This window comes from Phascolarctos cinereus, unplaced genomic scaffold (genome assembly GCF_003287225.1).
Source record: "Phascolarctos cinereus isolate Bilbo 61053 unplaced genomic scaffold, phaCin_HiC Scaffold_8;HRSCAF=390, whole genome shotgun sequence".
Taxonomy (NCBI): Eukaryota; Metazoa; Chordata; class Mammalia; order Diprotodontia; family Phascolarctidae; genus Phascolarctos; species Phascolarctos cinereus.
Window position 1 is genome coordinate 73,490,928 of NW_027556291.1, and position 19,602 is coordinate 73,510,529.

Sequence of the window (19,602 nt, forward strand, 5' to 3'; positions counted from 1 at the left end):
AAACACCTAATTCCTGCCTATTTAACATCACAGATTTCAGTTGAGCAGGTGTCATTCACACCCATCCCTCTGCAGCAGATGGGGCTTCTCTTCAGCATACTCACATCTTCCCTGAACTTCACTAGTCCAACTCATTCTGCTCATGGGATTTCAGTTAGAAATCCACCGTGCACTCCTCCCCCCTTTTTAAGGGAGGAAAGAAGAAGCCCACATTCCCTGTTATGTTGCCCTCTTTTTGCCACTTTTGCAAGATCCTGCCCGTCTTAAAGTCATCTTTCTTCCTCAATATCTAGCACTGATATTGTGCTTTCCTAAGGGATATATGGCCCCATAACACCTTAAACTTTTGTCAAAGAAGCTAGTTCCTCAAAAGTCCCTGGTCAAGCCAGAACTTAGCCAGGCCTCCTGCTTCCTCCCTAATGCTTGGCCTGGATTAAAAAAAAAAAGGCAAGAATCCTTAAAAACTAATTCTTATGTTTTATTATTTTTAATAAGTAAATAAAAATTACAACTTTTTTCCTCCCCTGCATAAGATAGCCACCCACCTTCTCCCCAAACTAGTTGGGGAGGGGGGGGGGAGATGGGTGCAGAATCAGTGTGTGTGTGTGTGTGTGTGTGTGTGTGTGTGTGTACACATACATATGTGGTAAGGATGGTTCCAACTCCATCGCAACCCATCTCCAGCATCTGGGGTCTAAGGTGGCTCAGAAGATTTGGAACAGGAGGAACAAACCAAGAACCCTTTTTCCCCAAAGGCTCACCAATACACAGCATACTGTATTGAGGGAAGAAGCGCATTCCACGCCAGGAGGTGCGTTTGGAGAGAGGAAAAAGTGACTTAGCTCAGGAAGTCTGTGGAGAAGAAGCTGCTTTGGGGCCTCTTTAGACATTTAAGTTTTTTGCACGACCACAACCCGCACTACAGCTAACCCCCACTAAGCGATGGAGGCTTCTGTCCTGTGCAAAACCTAACAATGTTTTATGACAAAGGAAAACAAGGAAAAAAGACCATTTCAACACCCTCATTTCATGACATAAAATAGATAAAACACCAGCAAATTAAAAAGAACAGCTGCAGACAGCTACTAGTATATGTGGCCACCTGCTGCTCTAAATGTAAGCTATAGTACAGAATCTGCTACTCTGTCGGGCAGTTTTGCATATATTTCTCACCCATGCCCTTGCAAATATCCTTAAAACAGGACAAGATGGGATTACCCTATTCCCAAACCACAGAAGCCCGCAGTATATTCCCAGTAGCAGGGTCAATGGCATGCCACTGCCCACTCCTCCTTCGGGTACATTGTCATTTCCCAATCTGCTGTGGAGAGTTGGTATTCTTGGTTAAGGCTTCCATCATCTCCCCCAAGCTGGACACTCACTACTCAGAATCCTCTGCCATTAGTCTGGCTTTCTTCTTTTTCTTCTTCTTCTTGGTGCTCTCCGTGCCCTAAAGGGAGATCAAGAAAGTTTAGCTGGTTACACAATGAGCACCCTGCCACTCTCTCAAAGGCAATGCCCACTCACTGGAACATTGTGCTCTTGAGCATTGATATGATTAGCAACAGTTTCAATGTATAACTCAGCCAAAGAGCCTCCCAACAGCAGTCAGGCTGGACTCAAGTGCTAGGCACATTTGAGTCTTCCCAATGCAACGTTATTTCCTTTCAAAAACCAGGAGGTTTCCCTTTAAAAAGACAACCAAATAAACCTCGCTGTCTGGAATACATACCGAATCCTTTGATTTGCTCGTGCTCTCTACCACAACTTTAGCCTTTTTCTCTTTTTTGTTTTTCTTTTTCTTCCCTTTTTTGCTGACTTCCAGTTGAGAAGCTTCACCTTCTTCATCATTACCATCATCTTCCTCAACAGCTGCTTCCTCTTCAACACCTTCTCTATCACTTTCTATTCCTACCACCTCCTCCTCCTCTTCTTCCTCTTCCTCCATTTCACCAGTTGCATCCTCTTCACTGGATCCTTCATCTTCACTGGCTTCTTCCTCCTCACTGCTTTCTTCATCTTCTTCACCATTCTCCTCGTTGTAATCCCCATAATCACTATAATCGCTGTACTCAGCGTCATTATCATCGTCTTCCTCTTCACTCTCCCCTTCTCGTTTCCGCTATATTAAAAGCAAACAAATCTAAAATTAAACTCAACCTTATAACAAGGATTAGGAAGAACAATCAAATCAAAGCGTATGGACCAAAAGAAATCTTCCTTTACAAAAACCAAATGGAGTTAGGAAACACCTGCACAGTCCTTTATACCTACAGCATTTTCTTGATATTCCTATCAAGCTATGAGGGAAGTGATTAAAAGGCTAGAACCAAGGACTCAGCTCCTCGTCAGAGGTGATGCTGCCTGCCCATCATTAACTTCTGTCCTCCCCATTACCAGTCATCCTTCAAATTCTCATTCCTCAGCAATTCCCAATTTGAGGGACAGCCCTCATTCAGGTAACAAGAGCATTTCCTGAAATGCTGCTGTCCTGATTTCCTATTTTTCATACAAGTCCAAAATACTGTTCAACCTAACAATAGTTTAACCATTTGCCTATCTCATATTGACGTTATCTGCGTGACCAGATTCCTGAATATGTTAGACATGCAATGTCTTCCTTAGGTTGGCTGCTCTCTTGTTTAGGCTCCTTTTAATACTGGACTTTTGCTCTGTGAATGACTCCCTCATAACATTAACACTACCAGCTGATCCAACTCTTTTGTATTTTGAGCCTACTTTCTTGTTAAGCTGATAAGCCCCACCCCATTGCTAGTGCTTACAGCCTGGTGCTTCCCAAGTGTGCCCACAGGAGGTTTAAATGAACAGCTAAGAACAGTTCAGTCACCTTCCTTGTCTTTACTGTCTTCATGGGTTCAACTGGGACTGCAACTGGTTCTTTCTTCACAGATGCACTGAAAGAAATGAGGCAGTGTCTTTGAAGCCAAATTCCCTGGTACTTGTCCTTCCCCCCTTCAGTAGCACCTGCAGTCCTTGAGTACCTAGAGATGTTTGGCATGACTGAAGCCACCATCAACACACTGTGATGCTGGACAAAAACAGCTCACCATTTAATTTTGCAGACTGACTCCCTCTAAAGTCACAAGAGGGAGACTAGAAAGGGATAACTGTCTGCTTTATGGGTAACTCAACAAACATTAAATGGCTGTTTCCCCACACTGTCCCTCAATCAACATGCTAAGTAAGAGAACCCACAGTACCCAGTAGTCACTCTGAGCTGAGTCAAGGGAAACTTTACCCAAGTTAGTTCATTTGCTTCATTGGCCCATTTCTATGTGCAGCCCCCAATTTACGATTTAGCCTACTAGTCACCAAAGTTCCCTCAATCAGTGTATATAATGCCTAAGACTAAGTCGGTATATACTACCACCCACATTAGCCAAAGGCTGCTAATCACCTATAGTCAACATAGTCATCCTTCCAAGCTGTAGGCGTGCTGTCATTGGGCTTTCCGTGCTTATCCAGAAGACCTTGCTTGATCATCATCTTCTTTTGACTTGCCTCATGAAGAAACAAAAAGTCAATTTTCACAATTATTTTATTAAAGGAGAAAACAAGCCTAACACAAGCAATTCTGGACTGCTTAAAGGTAGCCAATGTTATGTGAATTTTAAAAATCACATTTTTGTTAGCATCTAACAGATGCTATCTCCTTTGAGTCTCAGAGCAACAGTAAGCAGGGCAGGGGATAGCTAGAAAATAGGCTGAGACACTGTAACCTGTCCACAGTTACAAAGCTACTGACAGACCTCCTGGTACAAAGCACTTTGTACTATACCCTCCTGTCTCTTTTGAAAGAAAAGTGGGACAGCCAGAGAGAATGCTCAGAGTCAAGAGAGGAGGGTCTAGTTTGTGAAACAGTCAGGATGCCTGCCTCACTGGATCAAGGTGTAAGAAGACTGGAAAGGTAGGAGGGGGCTAGGTTATGAAGGGCTTTGAATGGCAAGTGGAGCTTTTTGTATTTGATCCTGGCGGCAAAAGGGAGCCATCAGAGTTTTTTGAGTACTGGAGTGACAAGATTAGACCTGCACTTTAGGAAAATCATTTAAGTAACTGAATGGAGTGGGGAGCAACTTAAGGCAGGCAGATTATCTGCCCCCCCCCCAAGCTATTGCAGTAGTCCAGGAATGAGGAAATGAGGCCTGCACCAGGTCCAGAAGGATGAGGATTGAGAAAAGATGGATTGAATCTGGCAATTAAGAGATCATTGGTAACTTTGGAAAGCAGTTTGGGTAGAATGATGACATAGTTGGAAGCTGGATAGTAGGGTTAAGAAAGTGGAGGCCACCCTTTTTCAAGGAGTCACGCGCCGACAGTTAGCAAGATGGAAAGTGTAGGTTTTGTAGAGATGGATGTGGTAAGATGTGAGCCTGTTTGTAGGCAACACGAAAGGAGCCAGGCAGAGACTGAAGATGTGTGACTCCGAATGGCTGCAGTAACTTTTCTCCAGTATTTAGAGAACTGCCAACAGATCTGGCTAAACATAACCAGAATCTGAAAATACGTTAAGCCAATGTCAAATTCATTCTGAGCCATTAGTAAGTAGTCACTGCCAAGAAAAAGGAGGCACTTCAAAGCAAATACAAATGAAAACCACAGGTTGCCAAAGTTAAATTGGCACAGTGTTGCATTTATATACCTAAAGCTAACATAACAAAGGATTTTTGCCCTTGTGCTATCAGATTCTGGCAACATAGTAACCAATGTAGCCAACACTGTCAGTTAGCCTCTTTCCCTTCAACAAGGGAACAGCTGTGGACACAGCCAAGTTCCTTACAGCTCCTTCCATCTGCTCAGCAAGTATCAAACAGCAACCAATCCTTCATCCAGTCCTAACCCTCCTCAAAGCAACAGATCCCATAAAAAAAGAGAACCAAGAGAAGCCCAAGATAAAAAAGTCTACAAAAGTCTTGGTTATTAAGCAGAGCTTTCAGGGAGTCTACTGCATGTTCATTACAATGGTCAGCACTTATTCCTGTAATGCTTTCCTAAAGAAATCATAATTTTTTTTCAAACCTTGCCATCAAAGGAGTAATATAGCTGTCAGTTTCCCATAATAATGAAAGACAGAAAAGAATGACACTTAAGCCACTGTCAGATTCAACTCACCTTTGGGCCCAAACCCCATTTCCGAGGGTATGTGTCTCTCTCCATGATCACTCTCTTAATCTTGGCCACTATACCATGGTCGCAGGTAGAAATAACTGCTGTAGTCATCAAGGCAATAGCTGCACAAAGTGGAAACAAATAAAGAGAATGAGGGGGAAAGGGGAACACACACTAGATCTATTCACTCCAAAGTTCAATACAGAAAATAAAACTATCCCTTATGGCCTTAAAAACCAGTTTTTATCTTACCATTTCCTTCATCACTTTCTTAGATCTGGACAATCAAAATGATAAATCAAGCCATATGTGCAGTTTGCCTATTTCTGAGGTGTTCACACATTACAGAGCCCTGCAGAGGACACTCAGAGGCAAACCCTCTGTTGATGACACTCAGTTTATATTCAAATGATCACAAACGTGGACACTGTCAAGTAAGCCCAACATCACCAGTACCTAAATTGTAACAGGTTTGACAGAAAGCATTTCCTGAAGCCAAAGTCCATCACTACATTTGATGTTCACTATGAAAACTAGCTTGAAGATGGTAGTATGTGATCAGATTTCCATCTTTCATCTGTAGTTGAAACCTACGCCCACATACACATACACAGTACAACATAGTAAAATGAAGAGGAGCATGGTGGCTACACAGCACAGAACAGAAACCACAACAGAACTCATGAGCTATAGGAATGCCAGCATAACACTCAGAGAATGGGTATATACATTTTTATAATGCTATTTCTGGCTACAAAGAAATCTCTACAAAAACCACTCTATTAACCACTCAATAACTTGTCATGTGGGACAGATACTTTTTCTGGCACTGGTCTTAGCAAAGGAGAGACTGGTCTACTGTTCTGACAAAGATTTATTTCTTATCCTTCAACTCTCCCCAAATCACTGTTACTGAAAACAGTGCTAAGAGCTGGAAAGGGGAAGTTGCCAGGTGCTCTGCTCTTCAGTGGGTAAAGGGAGCCTCACCAGAAGAACAAGTAGGAAGGAAGGCAAAAACAACTCATTGAAAGTGCTACAAGCTTCCAATCCTTTCTTCCCTTCTACTAGACTTCATCAACATAAAGGGAATGTTCACTGTAATTGAAATCTGGTTGAGTTGAGGAGCTGGAAATGGTTTTTAGCTAGCTTTTGCCCAGTTTCCTTGGGACCACTGAAGTTCTTCTATCTCTTACCCACACAAATGGCTTCCCCTTTGGTAGTGATGACTACAACCTCCTGATTGACTTCAATGCCATCCTCATACCGAAGAACCCCAGGAAGCATGATCTTTGCTCCATAACAAATGGCATTAACCTGTAGAAAAGAATCAGGATAAAATGTTAACTGTTTCACTAGTTTTTTTTTTCCCCTTCTGGATCAGATTTCCTAGAGGCAACTCTCCATACCAATGCATATCAACAAATGTTCTGCAACTTCTAGTCTTAGGAGTTTCCCAAGGCATTATCAGCCAGTCAGTATGTGTCAAAAGATGGACTCAAATTCAAGTTTTCTTGGCTCCAAGGCCAGCTCACCTTCTTTCTTGAGTGGACAGTGAAAATCTCCCTCTCTGTTGGAGAACTATGCAACATCTATAGTAATTTATGATCATTTGCTTTTGCACTAAAACTCCATCTATGCAGCCAGTCAAGTTGTGTCATATGTAAAGAGCCCTGGGTTGGCCATCTGAAGACCCAATCTTTTAACTGTGCCATGCAGCTGCCTCCTTTTGGAGTCAGGATTAGGGTTGGAGTTGAAGGGTAGCAGTAACTTCCTCAGAGATCAGGTTAGACCAGATACCTCCCAACTCTCTATGGCCTGAAGATGTCTAGCTTACCTAGCCCCTACGGTTCTAAATGGCCATTTATCTTTAGACCTGGACTTTCCTGGTTTTCTTCCTAACCCCAACTCCCAATTCCTCCTACACAGCTTTCCTCCAAAGTCTGAATCAGTTTTCTGTTGTTTTTTTTTTTCTCCCCCCCAAAACACACGCAATTTCTCTCTAGCCCCTCTACCTACCTTGTAGCCCCATTGCTTCTATAACTTCAACAACTTTCTAACTGGTCTCCTAGACTTGCTTTTAAAAGCAGCCACATGACCTTGAGACTATAAAATCTCTAGTTCAGACTCGTCTTCCAAGCTCTCTTCTAACACATCTACTTTGATCATCCTAAGTTTTAAGCTTCTCTGCTTCCAGGGCCTTCTAATTGAGAAGTTGTGACCAGGGTAAGTGAAGCAGTCAAGTGTGGCATCATATAAGGATAAATGAATAATTATAAGCCCCCAAAGTATACAGCAACACTTCCCTCTCCCCCATCATTGGAAGGTTCCAAATGGAGACTGGGTGACCACTCAGCAGTGATGTCGTAGAAGATAATGTTAGCAGAGGCTTTCTCAACTTGGCATGTGACTCATCAGGCTCCATCCAAAGTACTCATTCAACCAGTCCTTTCTCTGCCATACTCCCTATCTTCTTTTATAGCCCCAGAGAGGTTACTATGTCTTCTCCTCTCTCTACTCATCCTGAAGGCGCTGCACAGTAACTACTACAGGCCCTGCTTCTCTGGTCACTGAGCTCCAACAGAACACAGCCACACAAGAGAACATTTGATTAATCACAGGGAGCATTTATATATACCTTTTTTATGTTTACCAGGCACTTTACATACATCTCAATTTGATTCTCATAACAACCTGGTGAAGTAGGTGTTATTAGCTCTATTTTACAGAGGAGGGAAATAAGGTTAAGAGGTAATGTGCTTTGTCTAGTATACAACCAGTTAAGTGTCTGAAGGAGGTCAGTAATCATGTTTTCCAACATTGTAGGTGATCAAGGCATTCAACACAACCCTCCCCCCCTTAAAAAAATGGTCCTAGGCTTCATTTCTTAATTCTCCTTTGCTATCAACACTTGTTTTTTCCACAAGAGGCAGTGTGGTACAGTGGATAGAGAAGCTGGCCTCAAACTCCAGAAGACCTGAGTTTAAAGCCTACCTCAGCTAGGTGATCCTCACTAAGTTCAGCGTTCTAGGCAACTTTCTCAGACCAAAGTTGCATGCTGCTGGATGGCAAAGAGTTTCATCACCCAGGGAAATCACAGGTCCAGGTCCTGCTGCTTCAATTATGATATGAACTGAAGCAGATTCTGGTTGAGTGGGGAACCACAACAGTTCAAAGGGCAGATTCAGCTACCATAAGATCACCCACTTGTCAGTTAGGGGTTGGATAACGAGATGACCTCTAAAACGGAACATTCCCAAAGATCTGACAAGCACAGAAGCTTAATCAGCTTCCACTAAAGGAAGGTTAGAGAGCTGGAGAGGCTTGGTCAGGGTAACAGCTTTCTGCCTTTTTCTTTTTAAACTAGTTTCCACATCTTTCTCCTTAACTAGTTGTTGTTTCGTTTTGTTTTTCCCCTGCTCCGCTGTGGGTGGTTTGTCTCACACCTCTATAGAGGCCCAGTACCCAGCAGCTCTAACCACAGACAAGTAACACTTTATAAACAGCCTGCTGGGGAAGAAGTGGAACATACCGCACTGTCCTTCATGACCAGCCGTTTGTGGGATGTCAACAGCTTCTCCAGAGGATAAATAACCCGACGAAGGTAACCCTCATCTTTGTAATTGTCATACTGCCACTGAGCATCTAACACATCATGCATGGTCACCATGTGGTCCTGCAAGGAATAAGGTGATGATAAATATGAGCTATGCCTCACCCCCTGGCGAGCTGAATCCAGAAATTCTAGCTTGCCCACTTGTACCATAAGTATTTCATTCACCAAATGTAAAAAAACCTTCACAAATTACAACTGTTGTCATCTCACACACCCACTAAATTCTTTAAGTAATATCTATTTCAAAGACATTTTTTCCACTCTTGAGAACTTTAAAAAACTTACCTATACACACTGTAAAACAGCACAAATCCTCAGTCAAAGTAGCAAAGTATTCTAGGGTAAAGTCCCAGCTGGACCCTGCCCCTGGACTATCACCATAGGACTAACAGGCATCATACACCAGGGAGAATGCCAGGGCACAGGAGGATTGTAGGCTGGGTGACAAAATGGACAGAAGTTCTTTTCCATCCTCATTTCCCCGGCCGTTCTTAATGTTCCAAAGTTAATTAACAGAACAGGGGAGCTTCCCTGTGCTGAACTCAACACTTTGGATATTTAAAACCTTTGAGTGTTTTAAGTGTCTTGGGGGGGGGGGATGAGTGCACATTGAACAGTCCTGTCTAAAATCTGGGAGAAATAAGATTTCTCTAGAACATCTCAATCATACCTTCTCCCCCATAACTCCAGAACGGATCCGGCGAAGCTCTTGCATCTGGCCTCCAACTCCAAGTAACAAACCAACATGGACACATAATGTTCGAATGTATGTTCCAGCCTCACAGCTTACCCAGAAAATACCTAATCCATGGATGAGGAAAACAGAGTTTTAAAAGTCCATAATCCAATGTGTTTGGCTTCCTCACCCTTTTTAAGTCATCTTTGCATCATATGCTGACACCTGTGCCTTTCCTACTATTTCCAATTGCAAATGACCAAGCAAGAGAACTTCAGATAATAGATTCGAAGGAATGATATGGCCCCTCTAATGCTGCTAATAATTTTTTTAAAAACCACAGTCATAGCTGATTTACCTAATCTTTTTTCAGGGTCATATTCTAACATCTTGCTCTCATAGATAGTTCTGACTCGGAGTTGTCGCTTGACAGCAGCAATAAGAGGTGGTCGCTGGAATAGAGCGCCTGTCAAAGTTTCCAATGCCTTAAAAGAAAACACATTTTAAGCATAATACACACCACTAAGACAATACAGAAAATTCCTTTATATTTAAGGGGCAGGACCCAAAAGTGTTAAATCCCTGCATCCAAAAGGCTGATTATAATTTGTAGCATCCTTGAAAAAGGTTAAACTCCTTTCTAAACTTTGAGATATCTGGAGACAATCCCACAAGAACCAAACTTCACACAGAGATCAACAATCTCACATAGCCATTATTAACATCACCCACCTGGAGTATTTTTTCCCATCCCTTCTCAAGCCAAGATGTGCTCTTTAAGCACATTTCAAAGACTCAATTTTAGACTAGAAGTTTAATGACAAGCTTTCTACATGTATTACATTGGGAGAGGAATAATTTCCATTTATTACAGATGGGAGTGGGGGGAAGTATGGGGGCAAAGAAATACCAAGTCACTTGCATAGCAAGTTAAAAGCACCATACTTTCCCTTGAAAGAGTTCTACCTCACCTACACTACACATTCAAAGCTGTATGAGTTCAAATGTTTATCCATATAAATATGCTAAAGGTTTTTTTTTAAACATTGTTTTTCTTAATGACATACTCAATCTTTGCTACTATAATACAGCCATGTCCTGAGAAGCGCCCTACTAGCTCTACATCTCCAAGACAGTTTAAAGCAATCCCCAGTAGCTGTTAGGAGAGCTCGAGGAGGCCCAGGAAGGCCAATTAGAAAAGCTGTGCACTGAGAAAAGACAATGTAGCCATTTGCCTTGTCTGGTGAAATTTAGAGATACAGTTGCAGCACATACAAATTACTCCCAAGTAACAGTGGACAGATGGAGAAATGAAACAAAGCCTAAATTTTATTTATGTTACTGCAGAAGTAAAGCACCAATAAGTGATTAGGCACTGGGCCAAATGAATGGATACTTTGAGGAACCTGCACTTTACTGAAGGAAAAAGAATACAAAGTAATGCAGAGCTCAGGAGAGCTGCCAACAACCTCAGAGGAGCTGAATGCAGTCCAATTCTTATGATCAGAAAAAGGGACTTGCCCCCAATATTTTCCAGTGACAGCAGTTAGTATCCGTGAAACCTTACCCTGGAAAGCTGAACCTCACTTTCAATAGCATTGTGCAGTCGGATAACTCCCACATACTCTTTGCCTGAAAAGAGAAGGACAATGAGGTGAGGAGGTGTGGAGTAGATAACTCCTTTGGGCTGGGCCTGCCTGATGTGCGAAACATCTGAGCACCACCTCTCCCACTTTTGCAAGGGACCCTGGTCTTTAAGGAAACACAACTCAAGTGGTACTTCTGTGAGCTCGCACCAAGTCTACAAGGTTAGAACAACCCTGACCTTTGATTTCACTGATTAGAAAGCCTCAAAACAAACTGACATACCTGCACTCTGCTGAGATTTGACCAATCGGGTAGCTCGTTCTATGCACACAATTAAACAGCCAGTCACCTTCGGATCCAAAGTACCACTGTGGCCCGTCTTCTCAACCCGGAGTATTCGCCGGATCCATGCAACTACCTCATGGGAAGAGGGATTGGAGGGTTTGTCAAGGTTAATGAAACCTGTCCTAGAATGAAAATTTTTTTATAATTAAGATATTAGTATACCACTTCTTTCCCCTTTTCCTAGTATGGCACAAAGCCCCCAAGATTACCACCCAAAAGGTCATCTTACCAAATTTAATTCTACCCACCCCAGTAGTTCACAAATAAAACATCTTTACATGATTTTAAATGCCTATGATTAAATGGCACCAAAGAAAACATTGATTTTAAAATAAATACAAACTAAGAATAAAATTGGTCTAAAATGTAATAAAAACTTAGCAAGAAAGTGATTTGCCATCAATAATTCTTTGATAACTGGGAACAATGGATGGGATAGCTCACCTTGTAGGCTGATTCACATCAATTCTCATAATTCCCCTTTACTTACATAAGCCAGTATTTGGGGGACTTTCAGTTCATCGCATTTTCGCTTTAAAAAAATTGGAGTTTTGTTTCTAAATTCGCCGCATTGTTTGAAAATGCCTTTGTAATTTGCCAAAAAATCATGGAACTATTTTAAAAAAAATTTGGTACCATAACAGCACATCAGGATGACTAGCTATCGTCATATTTTCGTTTCTTCTGTTTTGGTACTTGGACTAGGTTCGTGGAGGTTTGTTTCATCGTCAGTCGGTTATTAACACTTTTTGCTTTCTTGTCTCTTCAAACTTCCCGATTTTACCCAATTATCCTTAATGGGCGTTGGTACAAAAAATGTATTTATAATAAAAAAAAAAAGAATAGAGATGGACAGATTATTTTACACACAGTGCCAAGAACAGACGACAATCAAGGGGATGCATTCAACGACTGATTCTAGACCAAGCAACAAGCTATGTTTTCGGTCGCCCGATCAGTTTCTGACCAATCTCTGCATTGGTAGAATGCACACATTGTGCATGACCAGCACAGAATGCACACATTGTCGATTGGCTTGCTGTGGGTGCTTGTCTGCCACTGCTTTGGTGCTACGAGGAAAATCTCAGTATAACAAACTCCACTTGACCAAATTACTCATAAGGAAACTTGTTTTGTCATTTGGAGAGAACTTTCCTAGGTGCTATGTGATTAACTCTTACCAGGAGTCCAAGGGCTATGAACCCTAACATCAGAGAAGTGTGCGTGTGCATCCTCCCCCTGCCCCTCCCCCTCCCTGGCCTTGTTATGTCAGGGTGTTGCCTATGGATGAACAGGTGTGTTTGGCAATGTTTCAGGTGCACAGAGATGAGAATCACCACAGGGTAATTGCTGCTCAGTGGGAAGCACAAGAGTTGTGAAGCTCACTGCACACAGCTCCCCTCTCTCCCTCTCTTCCTGAAGTAATAACAGCATATAAACAGGTACATTTACTGAGCAACTGATCCCCAATCAGAGACTGGAGAAACAATGTCGTACCTGCTGTTTAAGCAGAATTCCTTGCCACCATATTGATTCAGGTGTCATGCCACAGGCAGTCTGCATGGACATACTTCTGTTATACAGAACCTTGTCACGCCTCCATGCTCCACCCCACCCCCCCCAACAGGAAGGATGATATTGCTTCAAATATGTGACTTATTTTAATGGTTTTAATAGAAGACCAAGGATAGTATACAGAAGGTTTGAACTGAAGGGTAATGAAAAGTCACTATTGGCAAAATGGCTTACCTGATATAGTCTGTAATTTCTCTCTTGAGAGGGTTAGATCCAGAAGGGAGGGGAGTATAGTGGGTTGTCCTTACATTTAGTTTATCAAAGTTCTAAAAAGCGATGACAGGACACAAATCAAACTCAATTAAGAAGTAAATTCTCAATTTTGATTGACCCTTTTCTAGACCAAATAAGACCAACTGGTTCCACACAAGAAAATCCAATGAATAAACAAAGCCACCAAAGTCTAAACCAGGAAGTGACAACCAAAATCATTTTTCTGAGCTATCACACTGCAGATATCCTGCTGTGGACCTCTCGAATGGACTTGATTTGGTTTGAGAACTTTATATATTTCTGCTTGTGCACTGTGGTATCTATCAGATATTTAGGTTTCAAAATTCTAACATTCTTACCTATAATACTGATTTCCAACCTTAGTTGGCACCATTTTGAAATTAAAAATAATGTACCAGACAATTTAAATGAAATGCTTTAAATAACTGACACAACTTGTGCTATTTGATTGATGGGGGGGGGAGGAAGGGAAGGGTGATTGTACATTGTCAAAATTATGCTGCCCTCCACAGAGAATGCAGATATGGGTATAGCCTCTTTGGGCAGACTTTATGAACAAATCAGTACAAGGAACATATACAAGATATGAAAAAGTGGCAACATATACAAAAAGTATCTAGTATTAAACAGGACTTTTTTCATAAAATGCACAAACCACATTTGTCTTGCACTAGAATCTACAGGTATACAGAAAAGGAACCCAGTTTACAAAATTAACTGAAGTTTAGAATGTGCACAAGACTGATTTAATAAGTTAAAACACAACCAATATAAAATCACAAGGCAATTATTTGATGTATAATATTTCTATTCCTTACCTTTAGCAGTAAGGGCCACTGAGATGTGTCCAATTGAATTACTTTAGATTCAGGTTTGATGAAGAATTCCCCTTCATGCTGTAGATCCTAAAGTGGAATAGAAAAGACCAACAATTACCCCTATTTTACCTTAAAATGGTACATAGAACCAAGCAGGAACAGAAAGAAAAAAATGAGAAGTGCTGGCCAGGTGTGTTCCAATACTCCAGAGAAAAGAGAGAAAGGATTGCAGAGTGACTCTGAGGGAGGCCATTTGGTTTGCAAAACAGTATTTTGTGAATGCTGTCTTGGAGTCTTGAGAGTGGGCCAGAGGAATGACTACTTACTAGAATCCAAACCTGGGTGCTACTAGCTCAAGGAGCACACCATTCTGTTCTTTATATTCTAAACATGGCAAAGTTCTAAAGTTAACAAGAATAAATGGCAAATTACAGATATTGGCAAGGAAAAAGCATTTTCTACTTACAGCTACATCATCTTCTCCTAATATTTTGCGCTCCTTTTTTTTCTTGTGCTTCTTTGACACAATGACAACTTTAAATGAAAAAGGAAAAAAAATTGACAGTGAATTTGAGGCACTGAAGGGGCTCAGGCTCATGCAGTGAGAGATTGGGCTTCTTCCCAAGGACACCCCGCTAAAGTACTCACTGGGGTTTGGCCCGCCCGCACGTGGTCCCTTCCCCTCGGGGCCACCACGTGGCTGCAGTGGGCCGGTCGCATAGCGCTCTAAAGGGGAAGCCCGAGCAGCAGCAGGGGCTGTAGCCGCACCACCAGCAGTCCCACTGGGGCCCACGGGGAGACCCGCTGCTAGAGGGCAGCTTCCAGGGGCGCTCAGGCCATCCTGTCTGTCCCCTGAGCCCACAGCCTGCCCCACCGGGCCTTCTCCCCCTCCCCGATCGGCCAGCTCCGCTGGACCCCTGCGGTCGACTGCCTGCCCCTCTGGCGCCCAGGCCGGCCTGCCTCCCCAGCCCCGGGGTCCGCATGCGCCAGCCACCGCCTCCTCTCTATTAATGACAGTCAAAGTAACAAGATGTAATCCAGGCAGCCGCTGCCGCCTCCCTGTGGCTCGAACCGAGCCGGGCTGCCAAGCGCGGCGCTTCAGGCGCCCGTCCGTCAGCGTAAAGGGTCGGTGAGGCCCAGGACGGGCGAGCGGCTCCAGGTAAATGGGGGCCAAGCCGAACCGAACCACGTCGGAGCTGCTAGTGCCCGGGCGGTGGCCCCGGGCCCTCCTCAAGCGCGCGGCCCGGCCGGACTCGGCCGCGCGCCAAGCTCAGGCCCTGCCCCCGGCCAATGGCACTCCGCCCGAGCTCCCCATACGCGCCGGGCCCTATGTGACCCGCTCTCGCACGGAAGCCAACGACGCCCGGGTCCGGAAGGCCTCAACGGCTCCTCCCGCCCCGCAGCGGTGCGGGGACTCTTTCTTACCGTCGCCGTCCGCCATGTTGGTGACCACAACTAGGGGCTTCCAGCCCGCGTGCTCTAGCCCGGCGCTGAGGGGAACGACTGAAGGCAACCCGCCGCCGTCCCGTGAGGCAGTGCGGGCCAACAACCGGCGGCCCCCCCCCCCGTCCCCCACTCCGCTTTAGCGTCAGGCTGACGCGTGACGTTTCAGGGCGCGTGCCGGCAGACCAGAGGCTGAAGGCGGTGCCCCGGCGCAGCACTCGCGCGCCTGATTGGCCACCAGAGCGGAGGCGGGCTCGCGGGCACAGGGCGCGCGCCAGGGAGAGCGATGGGCGGTTAAGCGCTCGCCGCGCTCGCTCTGGCTCTGACGCAGTAGCCATCGATCTGAAGCGCCCCATCCCCTCCCCCCCCAAGCCCGGCCGGGTGGGCCAGTGTGACCCTGGCCTAGTCACTTTACGTCTCTGTGCCTCAGTTTCCTGAGCTATAAAATGACAGGCCTCACCGCTTGGCTCTCGTTCTTATGAGCTTGCCTAGTAAGTTGATCCGATATCCGGAAGGCCTGGCATCCGGCCCTGTCCCCTGCCAGCCTCTGGCTCCAGACTTCCAGGCTGGGCGTCCAGCCCTGTGTGACAGCCTTTCCCCTCCCCTCCCTGGCCACTCTCAGGGACCCCGCAGGCCCGACAGATGCTGCTGATCTACACTGGGAGAGGATGTTTCCTCGGGGGGAGTGATGGAATCAGAGCTCCAACCCACTCCTCACCCCAATTTAGTTGCCATTAGCCTTTTTTTTTAGGCTCCTGCTATATGCTTGTGCTAGGAATATAAAGGCAAAAAACGAAACCTTGCTTATTCTCAAGGAGTTTAGATTCTCCCAAATTCCAAAAAAGAAACAAATGACTAAATATAAAATAATTGGAGGGGGAGAGAGCACTTTCGGTTGGGCTTCACAGAGGAGGGGGCACCTGAACTGTGCCTTGATGTCCCACACTTCAGACATGGGGAGGTGAAACCTGTGGCCTGAACAATGAAGTCAGTGGGGTGGCACATCATTTATAGGAAACAACCAAGAGTACAGTTGGGCTAGAATGGGAATAATGTGAAACAAGACTAGAAAGATAGCTTGGAGCCAGATTATGGAGGATCTTAGCCAGGCCAAGGGGTTTGAATTTTGTTCTAGAGGCAACGGCAAGTCACTGATGGATTTTGAAAAGATGAGTGATATAGCCAATTCTGTGCTTTAGGAAGATTATTTAGGGAGTTTTATGAAGAAGGGTGGATTGGAATAGGAAGAGACCACTTAAAAGACTGCTGAAATATGTAGTTCAAGGAAGAGGTGAGGGTCTGGACTAGGTTTTGGGGCATATGAATGAAGCAAAAGAGACAAATGCAAGAGATGGTGGGAAGCTAGAATTGACAGGACTTGATCATAGATTAGAAATTGATGGGAAAGGGGTATGAGAGATCAGGAAAAATCTAAGATAACTACAAAATTTGGAACCTAGTTAAATGGGAAGACAATGAACAGAAATGGGGAAAGCAGATGAAAACATCTGTTAGGGAATTGGAGATGTGCAACTTAAATTCAGAGAAGAGATTAGACCTAGATATATAGATTTGGGAGGCACCCATGTACAGATGATAAAGTCAGAAGATTGGATGAGATCTTCAAAAGACAGTATAGAGAGAAAAGAGAAGTAGGCCCAGGACAGAGCCTGGTAGTGAGGCTGGGGAATTAATGACACAGAGCTGGGAATTAAATGAAAGGGGCAGGAGGAAGAGACATTGTAAAGAAAAGGTTGGTGGGGGTATAGAAATTCACTGGCAAGAAGGTCAAAGGTACAGAAGAAAAAAGACAAAGATATAGCTGAGGTCTTGGGTGAGGGGAGGTGCTTTTGAGGTTAAAAGAGAAACTTTTGGTCAAGACCAATCTACTTAATTTCTCCTTAGCTTTAACCCCATAAATCCTCCAGCAGAAACAATAACTTCTGAGACTGTCCCAGGTTACATGGTACTTACATGCTATCTCTCTTCAGAAGCACAGGGAGTTTTTGGACTTATAACTGGCAGAGCATATCACATAAGGAAGCAAAAATACTCTTATCTCCAAACCTCTGAATTCTAGATTTAACTGTTCAAACCCCAGCCTTCTCTCTGTTAAATGAGAACTCACAAGTCTTTATCACTCCAAGAACAAACACAGTGAAGCAGTTGGTACAAAATACTATGTAGCCCTATTTTATAGAGAAACAATATCATTCAGAAAGCTAACAAATTAAAGTGTCAGATTTCCTGATTCCAAGCCCTTCTGGCTTTCCACCATACCACGTGGCCTGCCTCTCATAGTTCTACAGAGAACAGCAACTCAGTATTCAACATATTGCTTATTCTGATTTGGATTGGTTTCAGAGTAACATTTCCTGCCTAGATTGTTTACAAGAATAGTAGTATGTCTAGCTTCCCAGAAAAGCCCCCAAATCACTTCAGCAAACATTTACAAAGCACCTAGTATGTGCTAGGAACTCAAGCAAGCCCTGTACCTTAAGGTATTAAGGCTTCAGGGTGGCCTCTTGGAATCATTAGTTCCTCTTAGAACTAAATCCCTGAAACTGTGCCTTTCTCTCTCCATGCTTGAACTCTGTACATTTTCACAGTACAACAAGGAAACTGTTCTGTTTCGTCTGTGTGTGTGTGTGTGTGTGTGTGTGTGTGTGTGTGAGAGAGAGAGAGAGAGAGAGAGAGAGAGAGAGAGAGAGAGAGAGAGAGAGAGTGACAGAGACACAGAGACAGAGAGAGGAGGGGGGAATTAAAAAAAAACCCTACAGCTCTAAAATTTTGGGGCAGCTAGATGGTGAAGTGGATAGAGCACTGGCCCTGGATTCAGGAGGACCTGAGTTCAAATCTGAACTCAGACACATAACACTTACTAGCTGTGTGACCCTGGGCAAGTCACTTAACCTCATTGCCTAGCCAAAAAACAAACAAACAAAATACCCTACAGCACAGAGAGGGGGAAGAGAGAGAGAGAGAGAGAGAGAGAGAGAGAGAGAGAGAGAGAGAGAGAGAGAGAGAGAGAGAGAGAGAATGTGTGTGTGTGTATATGTGATATCTTCAAAGTCCACTTCAAATATCACCTCCTCCATTCCCCAACTAATACAGTTTCCATGGCTCTAGCCTTTTCTTTCTCTGAATTTTGATTGTAGTGTAGACAAGCAGTCCCTAACTGGCAGATGAGTTCATAGAAACTTGAGTTGAAAAAGACCTTAAAGGACAGTGAGCCCAGGCCACATATGAAAAGAAATCCCTGTAAAACATCCCTGACAAGTGACTATACAGCCTCCACCTGAAGACTTGTGAGGGGGAACTTGGTACCAAGATGGCCCATTTTACCTACCTACTTTATTTTGTTTGGAAACTGTTCCTTAGTTCAATTTACCCTGTCCACAGCTTCCCCCCATTGCTCTGGGGCCACAGCTAATCCTTTTTCCACTGGACAACATTTCAAATATTTGAAGTTAGCTATCAGCTCCATATCCCCTAAGCATTTTTTTCCTCCTAAGTAAATTGATCTGACAATATCAGAATATAGTAGGCTTATCAACTTTCTCCTTGAAGATACACTTCTATTAATGCAGCCTAAGATCAAATGACTTTTTCTGGATGACACTAAATACACTATTGTATCACAATTAGTTTGCAATGCTCTAAAATTCTCAGGCCTTCACATTAACTGGTGTTGAAACATGCTTCCTCCAGTCTGTTGATTTTTGTAACCTACAGATAGCATTTTGCATTTATTTACATTAAATTTTATCATTAGATTCAGTCCATTGTTCTAATCTGTTAAGATACAATAGAAAATAGAAAAATAATCCTAAAATATTAGCAACCCCTCCCTGTTGATCATAAATAGTATGATACTTCTGGGGACAGAAGCAATGGCTGAATATTAGGAAGAGGCATTAGGTTTAAGAAATGAATTTGTTACAAACAGAATTAGCCCCAAGTGGAATGGGCTACTTTGGGAGGTGGGGGGCTCCCTCATTGGAGGGCTTCAAGCAGAGACTGGATGATTATTTGTTGTGAATATTCTAGTGGGGATTTGGGAGGAGGTACAGGTTGGACTAGACGATTAATGCGGCCCCTTCAAACTCTGAAATTCTGTGATTTGGCTGTGACATCACTAATGTGGATATGCCCTGCAATGGTGCAGATTACAACCCATCCAT

The 19,602-nt window shown here is 43.6% G+C and overlaps 1 protein-coding gene and 2 non-coding genes across 4 annotated transcripts; all 3 read right to left on the reverse strand.

Moving 5' to 3' along the window:
- Window positions 1-457: 457 nt before the first annotated feature.
- DKC1 (dyskerin pseudouridine synthase 1) lies at window positions 458-15,543 on the reverse strand. 2 transcript variants are annotated; one of them, XM_020975588.2, is made up of 15 exons: window positions 15,401-15,543; window positions 14,442-14,509; window positions 13,976-14,062; window positions 13,098-13,189; window positions 11,286-11,470; window positions 10,984-11,048; window positions 9,775-9,901; window positions 9,411-9,541; window positions 8,657-8,800; window positions 6,321-6,441; window positions 5,131-5,249; window positions 3,419-3,522; window positions 2,849-2,915; window positions 1,733-2,122; window positions 458-1,450 (listed from the first exon to the last, which is right to left on the reverse strand). In XM_020975588.2, exons 1-15 carry the CDS (start codon window positions 15,414-15,416, stop codon window positions 1,382-1,384), a joined length of 1,785 nt encoding a protein of 594 aa, XP_020831247.1. In that variant the 5' UTR covers window positions 15,417-15,543; the 3' UTR covers window positions 458-1,381. The 2 variants fall into 2 exon arrangements, with proteins under 2 accessions (XP_020831247.1, XP_020831248.1); XM_020975589.2 differs by lacking the exons at window positions 13,098-13,189; window positions 13,976-14,062; window positions 14,442-14,509; window positions 15,401-15,543 and adding an exon at window positions 11,985-12,141 and having other exon boundaries at window positions 11,286-11,417.
- Window positions 3,007-3,138, reverse strand: LOC144455091 (small nucleolar RNA SNORA56). The gene has a single exon (XR_013483754.1). It is a non-coding gene; the product is annotated as a small nucleolar RNA SNORA56 (small nucleolar RNA).
- Window positions 9,169-9,296, reverse strand: LOC144455088 (small nucleolar RNA SNORA36 family). The gene has a single exon (XR_013483751.1). It is a non-coding gene; the product is annotated as a small nucleolar RNA SNORA36 family (small nucleolar RNA).
- Window positions 15,544-19,602: the final 4,059 nt, after the last annotated feature.